This window comes from Rhinolophus sinicus, linkage group LG11 (assembly GCF_036562045.2).
Source record: "Rhinolophus sinicus isolate RSC01 linkage group LG11, ASM3656204v1, whole genome shotgun sequence".
NCBI classification, from domain to species: domain Eukaryota; kingdom Metazoa; phylum Chordata; class Mammalia; order Chiroptera; family Rhinolophidae; genus Rhinolophus; species Rhinolophus sinicus.
The window spans coordinates 50,923,016-50,944,292 of record NC_133760.1 but is presented as its reverse complement, the minus strand read 5'-3'; the positions used below and the strand labels follow the sequence as shown (position 1 = coordinate 50,944,292).

Sequence of the window (21,277 nt, the reverse complement as noted above, 5' to 3'; positions counted from 1 at the left end):
AGTGGGATCCAGAGATGGTCTGGAACTTGGAAAAATTGGTAGCGTGCTTGTCACTGGTCCAGCGGGGAGGAGCGCTGGGGCAGGAGGACATGCACGATCGCTGGAGCCGAGCCCCTGAGCGACTACGCAGTCGGGGTGTTTGGAGGGCTTTGGGGTCTGGCTAGGGGCAGGCACAGGTTGGTTACGTTTTTAAGAAACAAACAGCCCAGTTAGAAGATCGGGTAAAAGATTTCAGCGCTCTTGAAAAGGGGACATGAATGACCAATACGCCTTGAAAAGATATCATGAATAATCAGGGAAATCAATTCTAATTGCAGTGCAGCTGCACACCCATTAGGGTGGTGACACCGAGAGTCCTGCGTGGGGTGCAGCTGGGCCTGTGGGATGCTGGGACAGTTCAGTACATGGCCCCAGGAGAATGCAACAGGCCACACACAGGCTTGTCCCTGCGGGTCCCTAACAGCTCTGCAACTCAGTGTCTTCATTGTGATGTGATCTGTCAGAACCTCTCGGGGGCCTGCTTCCAGTGAGGCTACATTATTGTGTGTAAATAATGTTTATAAAGTTGATTGTAAGAAAATACATTGTTTTTACATGAGACTTAATTTCATGACAGCTGAGCCTTCCCTTCTGCCTGTAGTTTCCATGTAATTCTCTTTAGTCGAAATGATTGATGACGTAGGGCCAGAAGTAGGTTTTCACTGTTCTGCTGAGGGGAGATTGCAGGCATGGGAAGTCCTGAAGCGTCTTTGGAGGAGGCCATAGGCACTTTTAAAGAGAAGACATCTTTACCTGAGCTGACTCAGGTGCAGCTTCTCTTCGGTACAGTCCGTGGATTGTAACGCTTCTCACACTGAATTTGTGGTCTTTGGTTTCTCTTGTCTGTTTCTCCCTCTGTGATTGTGCATTTTTCATCTCTCTTAGCCCAGTGCCTGCATGCTGTTTAGCACAAAATAAGGACTGAAAAAAGTGTGAATGACAGAGTGTGATTGTTTCGCTGTCTGTCTGAGTCGTGCCTGTTTTCGGAGCTATCCTGGTACTAGAACAGAGCAGCTCCAACACTGACCATAGTGAGGGACGGACATTTGAGGGAACTTCTGGTGACATTTGCCATCCAGTAAGTATGTGAATACTTTTCTTCATTTTTACAGGTTACTGCAAAACTGTAACGATGACAGTTTGAATGTCGCACTTCCAATGAGAATGCTCGAGGTGTTTTCATCTGAGCACACTTACTCACCTGTTTTACAGGATGCTGGCTACGTGGTGTCAGTAATCGAACAAATTTTGCACTGCATGGTTCAAAATGGTAAGTAGTCAGTGGGGTCAGAGCTTTGGGTTGGTGCCGTGTGACGAGCAGGGGCCAGGGTGTCCGGAGGGGCCTGCACAGTCACTCCCCACGTCAAGTGTGACTTTGTGGCAGAAGCTTTCGGCACCGCTGAGGGGACGCCCACTGGGAGCCACACTTTCTACCATTTGTCCTCATCTCTGCTCACCCTGGGATTTGGAAATGTGTTTAATCTCTACGGAAATTTTCCTGCTGCTTGAAAACGATGCAAATGGAGGCATGCTCTCAGAAGGTGTTGTGGCGCTCTGGGCACATAGTGTATCTGCAATGCAGCGGCCAGTCCCTCCTGACTGAGCAGTGCCCCGCACACAGCAGAGAGCCTGCCTTAGGTCAGCACGTTAGATCACGAGGAGAGGAAGAGGCTTAGTTCACTTGACTTTGTCACCCACTCGGTGTTAAAGCTTTTATGCATTGATCTCTTCTTAAAATGACTGCATTACATAAGACCTCATGACCTAGATCTGAAACGCTTCTGAGGACACATCAGTGACACCATTTTGGAGAAAGACTGTGAAATACATGATTTAAAAACTTTTATGATGAATTAAGCAATGTAAAATTAAACCAAAACTTTAAAAAACTGATCTGCAGTTTTTCACTGGTAGAGAATCAAATACTTCAGGGCTTGGACTCCCAGAGTATCTGTCAGCATTAAAAATCCATGTTGTTATCAGCGTCAGAGGAGCTAGCTGTAGGTACTGCTGGTAAAACGTAAGTCTGCCTGTTTCTTGAAGTGGTGGCTTAATCTAAGTTAATCTGGCTAATTTAACCCTCAGCATTAGAACTGTAAAAATTAAATTCTTGCACATCTCAACCTTACTGTTTGGCTTAGAAAGAAACCCTACATAGTTTGTTGAAAGACTAGGGAGTTAATTAAAAGTAAATTGAAATTTGTGGAATTTCATCTTTTAAAAAACAAATCAGTGGTAATTAGAAATGGTCTATTATATAATTGAGGCATTGAGTATATTGATTAAGGCAAAGCATTTGATTAGAATTTTTACTTTTCTCGTTTTCTGAAATTGTAAGTAAAGAAGATAACTAAGAAACATGCATTAGTTTGCAATGTGTCTAGAAATAGGAAATGCTTCAAAATCTTACACTAAAACTGCTGCTTCTAGCATTTTCTGTGGTGTAGCCATTTTCAGCTATTTTAATAAGTTACTTCCTGACATTATCAGTCTATAAAATTTTAGCATTCTGTTTATTATAGTCTGTGTTGTTGTATGGTATGTGCTATGACTTAAAATGAAGCTTTTTAACAATTGCAACTGAACTTTACTTAATAGTCTAGTCATGCTGTCAGTTTATCAGTTTAATGTACATATATATATTTCTGTTAATATATAGAGGGTGCCAAAAAAGGTATACCCATTTTAAGAAAGGAAAAAACTATATTAAAATTATAATACAATGAATGACGCTAGCATTCATTTGATTAATGTCATCTTTTGAGCAAACGTCACACTACAATACACATCGCTACTGTAATCCAACTTTGAAAAGTTAATACATAGATAGCATCTCTTAAAATGTGTACATTTTTGTGGCACCCCTGGTATTAATGATGTAACACTTTAAAAAAATTTCTTGATGTTTTTTCCCCCCAAATTCTTGTTTTCAATTTTATAGTGAAAGAGCTTTCCAGCTTCTTTGTGAGCTTCACTGGTAATCAATAGATGAGGTTAGAATTGGGGTAGTGAACAAAGTAGGTCTAATGATGGGGTGCCGAGTGGCCAGGACTCGGGTGCCAGGCTGGCTGGCACTGTTTCCAGAAGCAAACCACGCGCGTGGTGATACCCGCAAATGTGTCTGTACAGTCACGAGGAGCTCACAGACTGGCCCTGGACTGTTCTCACTACATGTTTAAAAGGGACCAATACTTGTAAAAGGCTCTGTGATGTGGTCGCTGGTGATTCTGCAGGGTCTGCTCCCTGCACACCGAGAACTCCCAGCAAAGGCGTACAAGGCAGGAAAGTTGTGGCTTCTCTTACATAGAAATTGCCTTGAGAACAAAAACAGTTGTATTCCTTGTGCCCAGCTTGTGATCCTCAGACGTCATTTCCTCCAAAAGGCACTTAAGAGACTCTGGAGCAAAGGCTGATTGCAGGTCCTGGTCAGGAAATGAGAGAGTCACAGGGGCATCGTGTCCCATCAGAAAGCAGGATGCTCCCACTGCCCCCCGGGTCTCGGGAGCCCCCAGAGGTCTCCCCCGCTGGCCGAGGACGGGGCGGCGTGACTGACTGCAGAGAGGATGAGAGCAGCAGTGGTCGAAGCGCATCAGGGTATTGAAGTGCATGAATTCAGCAAGACGTTTTTTAAAAACAAAACTAATTAAATATTTGGACGATGCCTAGGAGACAAATTGTAAAAATCACAATATAGGGGCCTTACTTGGACCCGATTCAAGCAAAAGAGTAAAACAAATTATAACAGACACTTGGGGACTCAGACACTGACTAGACATTTGTGATATTAGAGTTACTACAATTAACGTACTTAACTGTAGTAATGGTCCTTTTAAGAAAAACACAGCCCTTGTCTTGGATGATACACTGAAATGATTTGCTTCCCAGTGAGTGGAGCGTTCTGTGATTGGCTGTGGTTGAGAATTGTCAACACTGGGTGATGGGTCCAAGGAGCTTATGTACCATTGCAGGCTGCTTACGTATGTGTTTAACGTTTCCCTTAATAAAATGTTGACGAAGAGTAAACTTAAGTTTGGACCTATAGAGGGTTGTAAAAAGTATTTAAAAACTGACAAGTTCTTTTCCTCATTATAAGAAAAGGTACCAAATTTTAAATATGTGTTTTTCCTTTCTTTTAGGGTATTATAGATCTCTCTATTTGTTAATTAATAGCAAGCTTCCATCAAGTATTGACTATTCTGACTTATCTCGAGTTCCTATAGCAAAAATTTTGCTAGAGAATGTTCTAAAACCATTGCACTTTACCTACAACTCCTGTCCAGAAGGAGCCAGGTGAGACTGGGGTCATTCTTTTGTCGTTTGTAGTTTGACGAGATCTGTGTCCAACAGTAACTGTGGCGCAGGATGCTGTCTTAACTCGCAGACCCGAAAGTCAAAGTTTTACTTTGTTAATGTGACTCAGTTTAAGGAAAAATGTACTTTTCCTGTCTGGCCTGTACCCTAATATAAATATATAATTCTGAAGACCTGGTTATTTTTCGGCTTTCTAGCCCCTGTCAAAAGAGACAAAAACGCGGCAGTGTTTTTTAATAGGGAAGACCCAAAGTTAAGTTCGTTTCAGGGTGGCCTGGTTGATACTGAATACCTAACTTTGATTAATTGGAAGGATAGTTTGAAAGTTCATTTTAATCAATGATTTTATGAACAGCATGTTTTGATTTTACTAAAAGCTTCCATTTTTCTCTTTTAGGCAGCAGGTTTTTACCGCCTTCACGGAGGAGTTCTTGGCAGCACCTTTTACAGAGCAGATTTTTCACTTGGTCATTCCCGCAGTAGCAGATGCTCAGACTGTCTTCCCCTACGAGCCCTTCCTGCACGCACTGTTATTGGGGGGCAGCAGGGCTTCCGAGGCCAGTGGTGGCGCGCCTTGGCTTTTCTACTTCGTTCTGACTGTTGGTGAAAACTATCTGGGTATGAAATACACGTTTCAACTGAACTCACACATAGCTCGTAACGCGGTGGCCGGTGTCCTACTGTCAGCATGGCCTCCGGCATGAGGGTTCCTTGGAAGGGTGTGTTTGCTGAAGGGCTGTTCTGAATGGGGCCCCTGGCAGTTGCTGGGCAGAGGAAAACCCTGAGTTACACACTTGTTATAAGGCCACACCGATTAAAAGGAATTTTAGCATTGACTGGGAGAACTCCTGTGCGGGTGGGGATGCTTTCCCCATGTATCCTACTAAACTTCTAGTGTGCCTGTTCTAGAATTCTAGCATCTTCCCTCTAGTATATTTTGATGCATATGTCTATACATGAATTGTTGGAAATATAGTAAGTTCTGGTCACAAATGCCTTTCTGACTATAGGAAAAATGATACCTGAGTTTTCCAGTTTCTTTTTTATTTGTTTTAATCAAATGTTATAATTGGTTGTTTTACAAAGGGACGCTCTCTGAGGAAGGACTGCTAGTGTATTTAAGAGTACTCCAGACGTTTCTTTCTCAGTTACCGGTGTCACCTGCCAATACAAGCGGTCAGGATTCAGCCAGTGACTCCGAAGATGAGAGCGAAGAAACAGACAAGCAGATGAGCGCTACAGTAAGCTCCTGTGGGCCTGGGCGTCGGTGGGAGGGTTAACTGGACGGCTTCATCAGGTTTTCACGTGCCTTTTACCGTTGTGTACCTCTCATTTGTAATGATCCAAGTAAACCATGAGAGCACTCTTGTTGTAAAGCATTCAAACTGTACAGATGACGTGCCCTTACCTCCACTGCCGTCACCTCTCTTCCCAGAGATAACCACCCTGGTGATCACAAGTACATTCGTCCATGCCTTTTGTGTACATCTGTACAAATATCCAGGGAGATCCATAGTTCTGTGTGTGTTTCTTATGCAAAATAGGGTCATATTGTATATTATTTAATTAATTACTCACGAAGTATTTCCTAGAAGTGAAATGATTGGGTGAAAAGGGTGAGTTCCTACTAGTTCTCAGGAAGTGTACTTACTGAGTGCCAGGAGCTAGTCTGTTGTGTTTTTGGGTTTTTTTAGATTTTATTGGGGAAGGGGTACAGGACTTTATTGGGGAACAGTGTGTACTTCCAGGCCTTTTTTCCAAGTCAAGTTGTTGTCCTTCAATCTTAGTTGTGGAGGGTGCCATTCAGCTTCAAGTTGTTGTCCTTTCAATCTTAGTTGTGGAGGGCGCAGCTCAGCTCCAGGTCCAATTGCCATTTCTAGTTGCAGGGGGCGCAGCCCACCATCCTTTGTGGGAGTCGAACCGGCAACCTTGTGGTTGAGAGGACACGCTCCAAACAACTGAGCCATCCGGGGGCTCAGTGGCAGCTCAGCTCAAGGTGCCATGTTCAATCTTAGTTACAAGGGGCGCTACCCGCCATCCCTTGCGGGAGTCGAGGAATTGAACTGGCAACCTTGTGGTTGAGAGCCCACTGGCCCATGTGGGAATTGAACCGGCAGCCTTCAGAGTTAGGAGCATGGAGCTCCAACCGCCTGAGCCACCGGGCCGGCCCCGGCACTATTCTGTTTTGAAAAGAATGTTCTAGTAACAGCTTGATTGAGATACAGTTTACCATTACATTTCATTACCCTTTTAAGTGACATACAATTCAGTGATGTGTTTCAGTATGTTAACGTAACTGTCCAACCATCACCACTATCCAGCTTTAGAACATCTCGTCATTCCAGAAAGAAATCAGATACATTTGCCGTCACTCCTTTCCCCCTTCTCCCCAGCCCCTAAAAGGACAGCAGAAGGTTTAGTGCCTTCTTACCCTGTCTTGTGAACAGTAATGTCTTTTGTTAGTTTTTGTCAATTGTATAGATGATAAATGTTACGATTTATTTATTTAAAAATTAGTTTTAAGTGTATTGTCACATTTTTCTAAGTCCCTCTCTCTCATTTCTTACCTAGCATTTTTTACTGTGTATTTTCAAGGGGGTGAAAAGTCATACGTGATATGCACACATGATGTGTCTTACTTAAGTGATACAAGTGCTGCTGACCTCTTTTTCTCTTAATTACACGATTGAAATGGCTTGAGGTATGGCTCTGATAGGTTCTAAGTATTTGTTGTCGTTGCTGTTAGGAAATTGCACGTTGACCAGTATCGTCTCAGGGAGAATACACTTGGGAGTGGGGCGGGTGTCCAGGGGAAGCAGAGCTTCAGGCTGTCGGGCAGTGAAAGGGGGTGTTGTTCTGTGCCTTCTGGATTCAGACAGCTTCGTAGCACGGATGAAAAAGGCATAACCATAAGGAAAGGAAAGCAGATCGCCGTTTGCAGGGCTTCCGCCAGGAGGGAGGGTTAATTACACGGGGAAAACTGCATTTTGGGGTGGGTACTGGAATTGTTGCATCTGTCAAACTCAGAACTGTCCACCAAAAACTGAATTTTATTGTAGGTCAAAAAAAGAAGTGGGATCCTCTAGATGGAATGTAGATCAATCTTTTGTTTTTAGAAGATAGTTTTTTAATACTTCTGTGGAATTAAAATGTTATTATGCACAATGTCATTTGTGCCCATGTGAAGAAGAGGCTGTGGGCTGTGTGTGCTGGCGACATCTCGGAGCCCATCCTCAGTGTGGACGCAGAAAAGCAGACTGAGGACACACGAAGCAGGCACGGGCCTCAGACTCGCCTGTGCTCACACCTGAGTGCTCAGAAGTGCAGCTTGAGCTTCTCGTTACCAACATCTGTGGCAAACTGTACTCTGCTTCATTTCAAAAGAAATTGTATTTCAAGCTTAAAAGCACGCACTACAGAACTAGCAGTGCTCATGTCCTGACATCTGTCATGGGTGCACGTTACTGACAGGTTCAAGTGTGGCACAGAGTTTGTCACCTTATCTGTAGAGCAGTGTTTTCTTAGGAATTACATAAATTCTACCCACCTGAGTTTCCAAACAGTGCAGTCAGCAATGCCCATTTCATGTATGTTCATGTTACACCTGTCATACATGTACGTATATGGACAATGTATGCATCTTTGGTTAATACCCCAGATAAGTAAACCACAGAGAGCGTTAGCTCAGGTTTTATTCAGTGAATCAGATGTAGAGAGATTAAGACATCAAATAAGAGATTTATATATTTCATTTGATTGTTTCTAAATGAGTTCTTTATTATTCTGACTATTTTGCTTAAATTGATCTCTCAAATCATTTAAAATGGAAATTCTGTCAATGAAAATATATTTTCACACTTGTATGCTTTGTACAATGCAATCTAAAAGGTATGAAATAAAACTTTCTTAAAATGTAAATGCTGTGTCACATCAGTAGGCAAAGCTGAGTAGTCACCATTCCTTGTCATTCTGCTGGACAAAATTGGTGCCTCATATAGAGACGATCTCCGGTGGGTGTCTGGGTATTTTAGAGGATGCATTGGTGGAGAGAGCGATAGTCGGTGTGGTATGGATCACTTGGGGATAATGCCCATCTTTTAGTTTCATTTGAAGAAAAGTAAGATTTTCTATATGTTTGTAGTTAGAGGTGAGTTCTCCCAGAACGTCACTAACTCAGACTAATTTACCTGGTGTGTTTTAGGAGGATGGTAGACTGTCAGTACCCTACATAACAGAGGAGTGTCTGAAAAAGCTGGATACAAAACAGCAGACCAACACGCTGTTGAATCTGGTCTGGAGGGACTCGGCAAGCGAGGAGGCCTTCACGCTCATGGCCTCTGTGTGCCACACCCTGATGGTGCAGCAGCGGGCAGCGGTGCCCAAAGTCAGGCAAGTAGGCGGGCACCCCTCCCCCGCCCTCCCGCCCCTGCTCCTCCCGTCCTGTGCTTTGCTCCCAGTCTACGTCTGTTTGTCTGAATATGACACAGAATGTTCCACTGTCCAAGCATTTCGTGGCAATGAAAGTTGGTTTTTCTCTCCCAAACCAGAGAGAGGGGCCTCTCGCTGGCCTGTGAGGTGCCCTGTAAGTGTTAGCAGAGGAGCTCATCTTTCTATAGAATTTTAGGAATGAAAGAGGAGGTGGGTCCTAACCGCCCATTTTAAAAGTCAGACTTGTGCTGGCCGTTATATTGTAGAAACAACCAAAATATGACACAAAATATGACACATCTTTTTAGACTCTTTCATAACACTCTTTTTATCAGATTGCCCTGGCAGTTTACTCTGGCACTCTGAAATTTTTGTTTTTAAAACTTTGATACAAACTTTTGAGAGGGACAAAACAACATACATGTTAAAATGTGGTTCGTTTATGCTTAGCTAATTGTGACGGTAATCTTGCACTATTTACTTCCCTCTCTTTTGAGTGATATTTTAGTGGTTTCTTGGTAATTTAATAGAAAAATACTTAACAGTTCAGTAGTACTTCTAGGACCTGAGGGAACGATGTCACAGGCCACCTGCCGAAAGGCTCTGTCATAATGTGGGTGCTGTGTGCAAAATACCAGGTGACTCATGTCACTCCAAGGGATCCGCTCCGGGTTTTACAAACCGCTGTCCCACAGCAGGAAAAGAGCTGTTCCTTTGGGTTAGGACAGGCTCTTTGAAATGAACTGTATGTGGGAACCACTAATGCAGCCAGCTAATTAGACGCTATCTTCTAGCTTTGCTGACTGGTGTTTATTACAGGGGAGGAAATGGTGCCCCCAAGGTGATTAGCCCGGGGCTGGTGGCATGAGTGCAGGATATGAGACCCTGCGGGGCACTCGCTTTGATTGTGGCACAAAGTCCAGCCTTTGGGTGCTGATTGCTCTGCTACATGCTCAGGGTCCTGGGCTGGGCTTCCCACGCGAGCTGCTCGGCGCTGTTTCATGGCTGAAGGAGCTTTATGTCAGCCTCGCTTTATGAGTACAGCACCTATTTCCTCTAAGAAACTACTCTGGGATGGCCTTTATGGTTCACGTCTATTAGCCTGTACGTGTTTAGAACGTCTTCACAGCTCATGAAAGAGCAAACAGGCTTACTTTAACTGTTGTAGTTTTTAACTGCTTCCAACTTTCTTTTAAAAGGTATTTAAAACACGATTAGTAAATCCCTGGGCTGATAACCCACTCTGAAGTCCTCCCAGGCTGTGTCAATCCCTTTTATTTTCAAGGTTGGGATTTGCAATTCTAATTGGTTTCACATTGACTGTCAGGCTGTATAAAAAATGCAGAGGCCCTTTTTACATTGATATGGAACAGTTTCCAAGGTGTGGTTTAAGTGAAAAAAGGAAGATACAGAACAATGAATAATAACCAATAGGCAGTCCTACCTTTTCCACCTTCTGACACAGAAAGTAGGTTCCTATTCACGTTGTTGTGTATCTTCCTTTTTCACTTAAAGAGGTGACGCCCACAGGCCGCCTGCAGCCCCACGCTCAGCCCAGACTCCGGGTCCCTGTGCAGGCACCACCCTCCCCCCTCCTTCCTGCCCCCCTCCTCTCTTCCTGAGCCCCTTTCATGTGTTCCCCCCACAGACCCCATTCCCATGCGTCTTCCTTTACTCTTGGACCTCTCCCCTCAGTTTCCTCCACAGATCTTTTTTGTCTGTTTCAGTGTTTTCAAAACTTCTTAGCCTCCTTTTTTGGTTCAATTTCTTAGGACTGTTCTACTCAGTTGATTCTCTGGGTGGTCTCTTCCATACAAGTGGCTCCAGCCTTTCTGGAGCTCTGGACTCTTGCTCAGCGGCTCCCAGGGCTGTGCCCAGACCCTTACATGCCCACGACTGAGCTCTGCGTCGACCTCCAAGCCTGGGGGTTCCCAGGGGTTGTCCTGTAGGGCAGCCACTTGTGAAACGTGGCTGCTTCAGTTTAAATTTATTAAAATTAGTGTACAAGCCCAGTTCCTCGGCCACACTGGCCCGTTTCCTGGGCTTAGGAGTCATGTGCGGCCAGTGGCTGAGATCTTTCGTCAGGACAAAGTCTGTTGGACAGCGCCAGCTGGCGGCCCAGGACCTAGGCTTAGACAACGCCTTCCCCAGTCAGCCCGCTCGCACTGGTCACCACGACGCATGCCTGCTGCTCCTCTTATGTCGGGTTTTGCCAGACTGAATTGTCAAAATACAGCCCTGATTATTTCATCCTCTTGCTTAAACTAAACATCTACTGGTGGGTCTCCTTTGCTTTCAGGAAAACAGCCCACAGTCCTCAGCGTAGGGCCTCGTGGAGGACTTGTCTCCTGAGCATTGGGCCACCGCTTGGACTGTATTCCCAGCCGCAAAGCACTTTCTGCTTCCGCCCTGCTTCATGACTTGCCTTTTTCTTGATCCTGTTGTGCTATTTTTATGCCACCCTGGTGTCGCATGTCTCTCAGCTTTTGCCTACATGGTCTCTCCAAAACGCGTCCTCCTGTCTCCTATCTCTTGTGGCTGAATTAATCTGTTAGATTCATCAGAGGTTACCATCTCTCTCAAGCCTTCCTGAGTGTACATACTGAGATTTCTCCTCCTATTCCAACTCCAGGGAATTTTCATTTTCCGATAAATAGGTGCTGCCGTTTAGAGTGCTGATGCCAAGGAGGTGGGTAGATGGGCATATTCTTTGGGGCTGGCTCTTTTGTTCTGTTAATATCTAAAAACTTTGAAACAGAATTTTGAAGGTAGTGTTTTAGGAATCAGAAAGGTTGATATAATTTGCCTATAGTTTTCTTGTAAATACATCAAGTCTTAAGGCATCACAAATCAGTTTTATTACAACACATACTTGATTTTTCTACCCAAAACTAATAGAATGAGCCCGCTTAATTGTGTGTTATTAATCATTGTGATTTAGACACAGTCGTGTGCCCTGGATATGTATGGCTATTGCGCCATCTGTTCTCCAAGCACTTGTAAGTAATGTGATAATGGCTGCTCCTTAGCTCCTGATTCTAAGTCCATATCTTTAATAATTTGAGGTAGAATGATTATGCAGATGGCTTCAATGGATAAAAATATGGATTTTTCTTTGTAGAGTGTAGAATTATTATAAACTTCATGGTTTTGTAAACCGATTTTTATATACTTTAGAAAAAATACTGAGGATGTACCTATAGTGAGAGACAGTTGTTTTTTTGCCTGTGATTTCATGTTTGCTTTTATTATTAGTGATAGTTCCAGTATAATCTGTTGATTTAATCAGCTATTGATTCATGTTAAAATTTGCATTCTGTTAAGTCAAATAAAATTCATGAGCTTTTTAACATTTCAACACATAATGGTTTAATTTTATTAGTAAATCTATTTTGAAATCATGGGTAGATGATAAACTAATTGGCAGGAGTTATTGGCAGACACATCAAAATCATAAAGAAAGTTGTTCTCTTCTAAGAACAGTGTTAAGAAATTGTAAGGGAAGGGGACATCAGGGACTTGTCCAAGGTATCGAGTGCTGCTTTCCCCCATTTAATTTAAACTTAGTGTAAGGGAAAGTTGAGTCTGTTTATTTTAAAATTAAAGAAAGTCAGTTATCAGGTAAAGGGAACTGTCTGTTTAAACTGGTTAGAATTTTAGCACTGGGGTGTTAATGTAACACAGCTGTATGTCCAGAGCTTATCTTTCTAGTCTTAGTTCCTCATTTGTCGGAGAAGAAAATTTTTTGGCAGGTTGCTTCTAACTGAAATATGTCTTAAAGTTTTTATTCTCATTAAGGAAATTTAGAATTTGCTTTTAACCTCGCTTTGTCTTAGAGGTGAAATGCATTTTAATACTGTGTTTTTAATATCCCTTTTGCCAATAAAGTGACACTTCCAGCAGAAAACACAAAGTGTCACATTGGTACTTGTGTGCTCCAAGTGTGGGAGTGTCTTTGGGTGGCTGGCTTGTCGTATTTCTTTTACCTGTGACAGCTTTACATACAGAGGAAGTACCTGAGAACCTTTTGCTGTCGTGACCTTCACTGCCTGTGTGTGAGCTGGTGTCGTCTATTGTCTTCTAATAACTGGAATAGTCCCTGCAGACAAGTGGCCTGAATTTATGACCTGGGTCGGAAGTGTCAGCCTTTGCTAATTAACTCATAGGGTTGTCGCAGCTAAAGAAAGCTTAATGGGTAATTTTTAATCCATCCCAGCGTATGTAAAGAGTATGTCACTTCTTTGCCATTTGGCAGTAAAGCCCCAAACTAAATAACCTTCAGTAACTTACAAAAATATTTAATATTTTATTTTATTATTGAGTGGTTAATTTAGGAAATATAATTGTTTCAAAGTTAACTTGAAATATAACTTTGGAAATGTGTAGCTATTAAATGGTGTTTCAGATACATGTGGAAAGATGTTAAGTATAAACATGTTAATTGTAGTTTTTTGTGAGAAAATGTTTTATAAGAGAATATGTTGGGAGAACCTGTTTTTGTTTACATATGAACAGAGTATCTGTATGGTTTATATACCTAGGTATTAATTCTGATTATTTTGGGCAAGATGGGATGAAATGTTGCTAATTTTCTTTTGTCCTCTTGTTGTGTTGTGAAGGAAAAAAAAAAGAAACACACCTATTGAAAATGTGTAATTTTTTTTTTCTGATTTTTGAGGTGCTAAATTTTAGTATTTATATTTAACACATTTTAAGCAATCTTGGTATCAATAAAATTATACTAGATAATATGTTTTTTTAAAAGGACTCAATTTCTTGACCCAAAAGAAATAAGGCAAGCAAATACTACCTTGTAGAATTCTTTGGTGTTAAAAGTTCGTGTTTTTCTTAACTTTTTTCTTATTCTTTTGTTCTGTGTGGTGGTTTCGGTAGCCTTGATAGCCTATAATACTTCATAAAGTCAGGAAAATCAAAATTTTAGCACTTCATTTATATACTTGGTTTATGGTAAGTGTTTAAATATGTCAGAGACGGAGTCTGTGTTATGCCTTTCTGATACAGCTCGTTTTCAACACTGACGTTTGGGTGGAAATTTGTGCATTAAGACAGGGACTCAGAATATTTGATAACACGGTTTATTTCCTTGATCTCCTGTAAGTTACTGTATTGTTACCGTTTTTCATTATTCCAGTAAATTTTTGTTTTTAATTTCTCACCCTAATTTTGAGCTTTACCCAGTTGGCTTTCCTATGAATTAGTGTAGTGTGGTTACCACTTTGTCACAGAGTGTACTTGTGACAAATGTAACACACTTGATGTAGAGTCATATATTTGAGCTGGGAAAGACCTTAGAATTGATGTAGTCCAACCTCTTCATTTGCTGATGAAAACAGATTGCTTTTGGCCTCCATGGCGTCTGAAGAGTGGTTGGGCTAAATGAGCTAATAGATTCTTTCTCGCCTAAGATTTCTTGATTCTAGGTAAATTTCACATACTTTCATTATTTTTTATGATTGTGCTTTTAATGCCATTTGGACATCTCAAACTGCACCACATGGAAATGAGATTGATTTCTTTTTTAAACCTCCGTATCTGTCTGTACGCTCAGAAAATACCAGTCCTGATATTTTGGATTGAATCCAAGAAAACGATCAAATTTCAGATTTCTTTTTTTTATTGAAAAGTGACTTATTTATCAAACTTTTTTTATTTCTCTTCCACTATTTAAATTAGTACACTTCTTACAAAATTTAGTCTGTTTTTAAAGTGTTTTGTATTATACCCAGTACAGTATTTGCAGTAACTACAGTAATTAAAGCCGTGGAGAACTGTGGATAGAGACCACACCCACGACTGTTAATGGCCACTGCTCATGAAGGGAGCTGGCAGGGGTCTGGGGGGGCCCTGGCTGTGGTCGCTGTCAGGAGAGAGAAGAGCCCTCTGTCCTCAGGAGCCTTGGGGTCACATTGGCTCTCCCAGACCTCTTCCCCTTCCCCCTCAGCACCCCACAAAAGTGCTCAGACTGGACAGAGTCCTTCATCTTCAGGTTTTCTCCGGGGCCCTTCTCGTGCCTCTTCCATTCCTTATTCTGCTTCCAGGGCCACCTGTTGTCGCACTCCACCTTCCTTGTTCTTCTAAGATGGTGCAAAAGTAAATCACATGTGGATCACATTCCTGTCTGCAAACCCTGTTTCCCACCATCCTGAACCTTTTTACTGTTAGTCTCATAAGGTAGAAATTTACTGTTTGACTCCTGCACTTCTAAAAATGTTTTATGCGAGTTGTTTTTCAAACATTGTGACTATAAAGTACATTTTATTAAAAAATGTAGGGTGCTGCATAGAGCTAATTAAGTTATCCACAAAGTTCCTCAGTTTTAAATCATTGATATTATACAGAGGGGCTTTTAACCTTTAAATATATTTTTAGAGTTAAAAATTTTAGATGTTAGTTAACATTAAAAAAACATTTTTTGTGTTTAAGAATGGTTACTTAAAATCAGTTACTTAATACTTAGAAAGTTTACACTGTATATTAGTAGTAGTAACATCAGTGATACGTAATGTTTCAGGATGTTACTATGTTACGACGTGCTCAGTAGGGAACAACTCACCTGTGCTGTGGAGCAGCCAACCCAGTCCCTCGGGGTAGACGGGGTAGACCAGGTAGCCGCAGCGCGGGGCTCCCAGCTCGGGGCACCCGTGGGGGCAGCAGGCACAGCCAGTAGCGGGGGCGCCGGGGCCCTCCCATCACACTCACCAGGCAGCTGTCGTAGGGAGCATGCCCTTTGTGGTGTTGACGCAGATATATTCCAGATTGTCTGTTGTGCTCAGTGTGTAGCTTTTGTTGAAGAAAGCCATTGAATGAGTATTTGCTCACTCTTATTTCCCCGTTCCTTTTAGGCTTCTCTACAGTTTAGCCTTCAATGCCAGGTTTCTGAGGCATCTTTGGTCCCTCATATCTTCAATGACAACACGGATGATCACAGGGTACGTGTCACACGGATTTCTAGACTGAACTGAACGTGGGAAGTGGCACCTAATGAAAGGACTGTAAAAAGGTGTTGTAAGGACTGCTTATATCTAGCTTATTTCATATTAGAATGTAAATTCTAGATGGTCTCAATTTCACAAAAAGAAAATTATGCCAATTTCATAGTTGTTTATATGTATTATTAAGACTATGGCTTTATCTGAGGGTAAATTTCTTTTAGAAATTCTAGTCATTTTTTGCAAACCAGAGGCTTGAAATTTCTTTTCTCCAAATGACTTTCCTGTGCTTCAGATAGTGAAAACATAGATTTGAAGCAAACTTAACACATCAAAAAATATCAAATATTGTAGAAGTTGGTTTTTAAAACTTTATGTAGAAATAATTTAATTTCTCTTACCTGAGTCTTGATGTAACTCGAAGGCTAGAATCTTTAATACACGTATTTTATGTGAATGTGTAGTAAGTAGAGCATTTAATCTCATGGTAAACTGGCTTAGCCCATGACTGTGTTGAATTTCCTGTCTGTCGAGTCTGAGCAAATCCATCTGAGCAAATCCGTCTGTGCTGTGAGATGAAAGATGAAGCGTGTAACTCAGGTCCTGGGGGACTGAGCTTCACAGTGTGACACTCGCTGTTTTGGAGGTTACGGCCCCGTTCTAGGGCAAAACTTTGGAAGGAAGAGTGTTTTGTTCTGTTTTGTTTTGTGGCTTTTTGAGGGGGTGGACAAGAAGTTGAAAGATGGAGGGTGGGGTATCCAGAATTTTAATCTGCACTCATCTGCAATCTAACTCGCTCTGTGACACACTAGGTGGTACTGGAAAGTCTTGTGTTGAAATTTCTGGACCTTGAGCTTTTCACTGAGATATGTGGAGGAAAAGGTGATCACGTGTCAGTGCCTTGTGCCAGTGGTCAGCCCCGGTGCGAAAGGACTCTGGTGTCCAGCTCAGCTGCACCAGCTGTTCTTCCAATAACAGGGGGCTGTCTGTGTTTTAGCAGCATCACTTTGAGTTACTGTCATGTTTTTTTCCTTTCATTTTATGCATCTTAAGTGAGTGAAGGGGCTTTTTAATGATACCACTACAACTTAACCTCAGGAAGGGTAAGTGGTTTATCTTGTATCAACAGTGCGTAGCAGAAGGAGAGAAACCCAGAAATACTCTTTTACATCTCTTCATTTTCAAATTAAAACATGAGGTTTTTAGGTATGTCTGCTTTTGGTTTTGGTGCATTTCAGCTGCTTCTGACAGTGTCAGCCTTGGCTTTCCTGAATGACAGGTTTGTTTAAGGCTGAAAGATATCGGGGATCATTGGGACAGGAAATTGTCATTGACCTCTTGTGTGTCAGCTTAGCAACTCATGCTGTCGTTGCTGTGCCTCCTGACGGCCTGTTGGTTTATGGTGTTTGTCTCTTGGTGAGGAAATGGAGTCGTGGTGTGTGAAAGAGAAATGAGGTACTGTTAATTACATTCAATTAGTAACATGATTTAATAAGTTGGTAAAGTTCTACAACTGTTTAAAATCATTATTTCTTAAAAGTCAGTGTGAGAATTTGAGTTTCTATGTACTTGTCCAGTCCCTCAAGAAACTTAACCCTGATGTATACCTCATATTTGTGCTGGAATCAAGTGCCCAAGGGTTCTGAAACTGGTGTTGAGTTTAACTTGAAACTAGTTTTACAGCAGGACTCACACAGCCGGAATGGGACACCTGAGCTTCGGTGAGCATAAGGGTCACCAAGGGAGCCAGTCAAAGGGCAGATTTCCTTGTCCAACCCCTGAGGCTGGGGTCCGGGGCCCTGTGTCAGAAGCCCAGGGGTCTGCGACTGTCTGAGGCTCCTCGGGGACTGAGATGGAGGAAGCCATGGCCGGCTGGTTTCTGTTGTCTTCCGTTAGACACCCCTTCCCAACACAGGCTTGTGCAGTGACCCCACAGCTGGCACAGCCCCTTACTGTCTTTAACTCGCAGGGACTGTTCTGATGACACGTTGCCCACTTTCCACATGGGGAGTGACAGGAGGTAGAGAGGGGTCCCTGCTGTGCACTTAAGCCGCCCCCATGCCTCCTATTCTCCACATACATGGCCTTTTCTGTCATCCTGGCTTTGGCGGTGAGATGGGACAGTGTACTTTGTCCCTTTTTGTATGTCCTCGTGCATTTGTACTTGGGACCAATCCCTTCTGTTCTCTGACTCATCCAGCTGGTGCTCAGTGCTTGGTGCTCAGTGTTCACGTCCAGGGCTCAGGGCTCAGTGACCGGTGCTTAGTGACTGGTGCTTAGTGAGTGGTGCTCAGTGCTCAGGGCTCAGTGCCTGCAGTGAGGACTAAGGCATGTGCAGGTGGGAGGGGCAGTGGCCAGAGGGTATTTCTTCTCAGTGGGAACAGAGTTCGTTGGGGTGCCTGCTGATGGCAGTGCTCACCCCTGAACTGCGTGCCATGGACACCCTGAAGCTTCAGGGGTTCATCCAAGCTCACTGCCGGGCCTTACCTCCTCATCGCCTGCTGTGCTCTCCCCCCTAGAACTTGCGCAGTGTTGGGCAGCAGTTATCATTTGTGGGGCCTGACTTCGTCATATGTCATCTAATATAGAGCTGTGGTCTTGTGGGAATAGACGTGCAAGGTATAAACATACACGAAGGAAGATAAGAGAATGATCTTGCCCACCGTGTCTAACGCAGGAGTGATTTGACATGAGAACTTACAGGTGAACCTGTTAGCTAAATGTTCAGTGAGATAAGGAATCACGTCGAACCAAGAGAGAAAGGGCACAGATTCCAGGTGAGAGAAGTAAATCTAATAGGTCCCAGCTCTTGGTAGGTGAAGGAGCCTACTGAGCGCCCCCAGGACCGGGTCACTTTAGAGCTGCTCTGGGGGTTGGGCGACCCTTGTAATGCAGGACCAGGAATGGAGCTGGCAGGCAAACTTGGGTAAGAGGAACAAGGCCCAGTATAGAAAAGGGGAGACTATTCCTGAAGGTTCTAACCCGGGATCAGTACTCAGCTGATTTCAGTGTTCCTAAATGTAAGTTTTCATGAGAACTTAGTAAGTTTTCATGAAAAACAAAGTTTTCATAAGACCAGAACGATCTGCCTTTGTTAACTATGTTAAGGAGGGGGCAGGGGTAGTTTTCAACCAAAAAGTGAAGTGTGCTTCTTTAATAGCGGCGTTCATACTTTTTTTCACTGAGAACATTCATTAGTGAAGAGTGGGGGAGATGGTGTCCTGTTTTTTAATTTGTTACTTATTAACATAGTGTTAGGATGACTTTACCTTCTCTTTAAGTAGATTGCTAATGTAAATATCATGTTCCCTGGTTATATTTGTCTTAGGTTGTGTCTTAATTTGTTCCCAAACTAAAATTAATCTGAAAATTATTGTTTCTTCTCTTCCTTTCCCCAATTCAAGGTCTATGGTACCACTGCTCCAGGTGATTTCAAGGGGTTCTCCCATGTCGTTTGAAGATTCTGGTCGTATCATCCCACTCTTTTACCTCTTTAGCTCCTTGTTTAGTCATTCACTAATTTCCATACATGATAATGAATTCTTCGGCGACCCAATAGAAGGTAAGAATTTTGAGTCATCAGTTTGTTGCTGGCCCCATGGCCTATCCGTTTTCATAGATGATAGAACAATTTTTAAGCCTTTGAAGTCTTTCTGTGTGTTGAGAAATTAATAAAAAATTATGGCAGAAGATTGCATTGTGTTTTTCAGTTGTAGGCCAGAGACAGTCATCGATGATGCCGTTCACTTTAGAGGAGCTGATAGTGCTGTCTCGCTGCCTTCGGGACGCGTGCTTGGGCATCATCAAGCTGGCTTATCCAGAAACCAAACCGGAAGTCCGAGAGGAGTACGTCACGGCGTTTCAGAGTATCGGAGTCACGACTAGTTCTGAAATGCAGCAGTGTATACAGATGGAACAAAAACGATGGATTCAGCTCTTTAAGGTACAGAGTTTATTTTTGTTTACTGAGGTCAGATAATGTACAAATGTGTTTTGACTTGACTCATTTCAGAAAAGAAATACAGGTTTGTTTTAGGTCTCAGTTTTAATTTACGCAACTTTTAAATTAAGAAGTCATTTTCATTTTACAAATAAAATCCTTCTTTTAAAACCTTATTTTTATATCATTGCACTGCATCTTTTATAAACTGCCCTAAGTACTTTTAGTGACAAGGTATATATAGTATAAATAAAATTTTTTTTTAATGTTTTCATTTTTCACTAAAAGATCTCCTATACAGATTTTGTTTTTTAATCTTTTAAGAAATTGATTGACAAAGGTGGACTAAAGTCCTCAATTTAATACAAGTTGGATATAAATTATTTAAAATTATCTTCATTTTTAACCATGCAGAAGGAGAACTTAGGAGTTAGTGTGGCTGGACTGTTGGCAGGAAACCACCACCACTGAGAATATGACTATTGGGGCAGAAAAAAAGAAAAGAAAAAGGGTGCTTGACTTCCCATGAAATTTCTGCAGCAAACACATCTAGTCAGCTAAAATCGCTCATTAAAGGAGTGAGAGCAGAAGAAATGCATTTTCCAAATTGAATGCTAGATTTACAGTCCGTTTAGTACCGGCGACCTCTCGCACAGTAATGTGCAGTTCGAGTCATCAGCTGTCCCTTCAGGTCTTTTATCACTGCTTTTGTCAAGCTATCTATTTAATTGAAAGAAGTTAATTGAATGAAAATGATCAACTAAGCTTGTATTAATATTGCTAATGGAACTTTCTTCTTGGCCATGTTTGGAGAGAGATGTCAAGCTAGACTTTAGGAAAGGCCCATTAATGCTTGCACTTAACCTGATGGGCTAATTAAGGACTGCTTATTCATCCGACGAGCGCTGCACCGTCTCTATCCAGCCCGTTCTGCCTGATTTTACAACACATTTCACTTACGAGCACGGGCATTAGTGGCAGTGAGAGTAACTGATAATGTTGGGATTGCACCGAACACAGTACTAATGCATCACTGAATTTATAATTTGTGCAGATTAATGTAATATATGTTTGCACAATTTATTTTAATTACCGATCTCTGTATTCCTAAGTAAATTTGGAAGGTCACATGTTGAGCCCTTAATATATCCTTTTTTAAAGATTGACCATTTTGCAACTTTTCTAAGTTAAAAATAAGCTGTCTTACCCATTTAAAACCTATAATTCTTATGTAAGCTTTTCCTGGATATGTGTATTATGGTACCATATGTGTTTTTCCTTAAGTTTTTAATTAAACTCTGGGATCTTTGTTAATAAAGCTTTCCATTATGTAGGATATCAGGCATTGTGTACAGTGTCAGATAATTTCATCATTTTATAGCACCTGTTGAGAATTTAATAATCTTCACACGACAGCCTTATCTTTAGGACCTGGAAATCTCTGGATTTAATAATGCCATGTATTTTACACCTGGCCCTGTTTTATTTTGCTTAAGCGTTAAGTGGAAATTTTGTGGTGAATTTTTTCTTATGCCTGAAATGACTTAGTACTACTTTATTAAGGATTTTAAGAATTAGGGTGAAAGTTCACCTTTTTTGGTATCGATTG

At 42.0% G+C, this 21,277-nt stretch overlaps 1 protein-coding gene across 1 annotated transcript in view; it reads left to right on the top strand.

Moving 5' to 3' along the window:
• UBE3C (ubiquitin protein ligase E3C) overlaps nt 1–21,277 on the top strand; it is an 81,937-nt gene that overhangs the window by 18,637 nt on the left and 42,023 nt on the right. The window contains exons 6-13 of the mRNA XM_074315031.1: nt 1,152–1,309; nt 4,176–4,329; nt 4,748–4,968; nt 5,437–5,591; nt 8,552–8,739; nt 15,642–15,728; nt 19,133–19,290; nt 19,439–19,671. Coding sequence (XP_074171132.1) covers nt 1,152–1,309; nt 4,176–4,329; nt 4,748–4,968; nt 5,437–5,591; nt 8,552–8,739; nt 15,642–15,728; nt 19,133–19,290; nt 19,439–19,671 — 1,354 coding nt within the window. The remainder of the gene's footprint in view (nt 1–1,151; nt 1,310–4,175; nt 4,330–4,747; nt 4,969–5,436; nt 5,592–8,551; nt 8,740–15,641; nt 15,729–19,132; nt 19,291–19,438; nt 19,672–21,277) is intronic.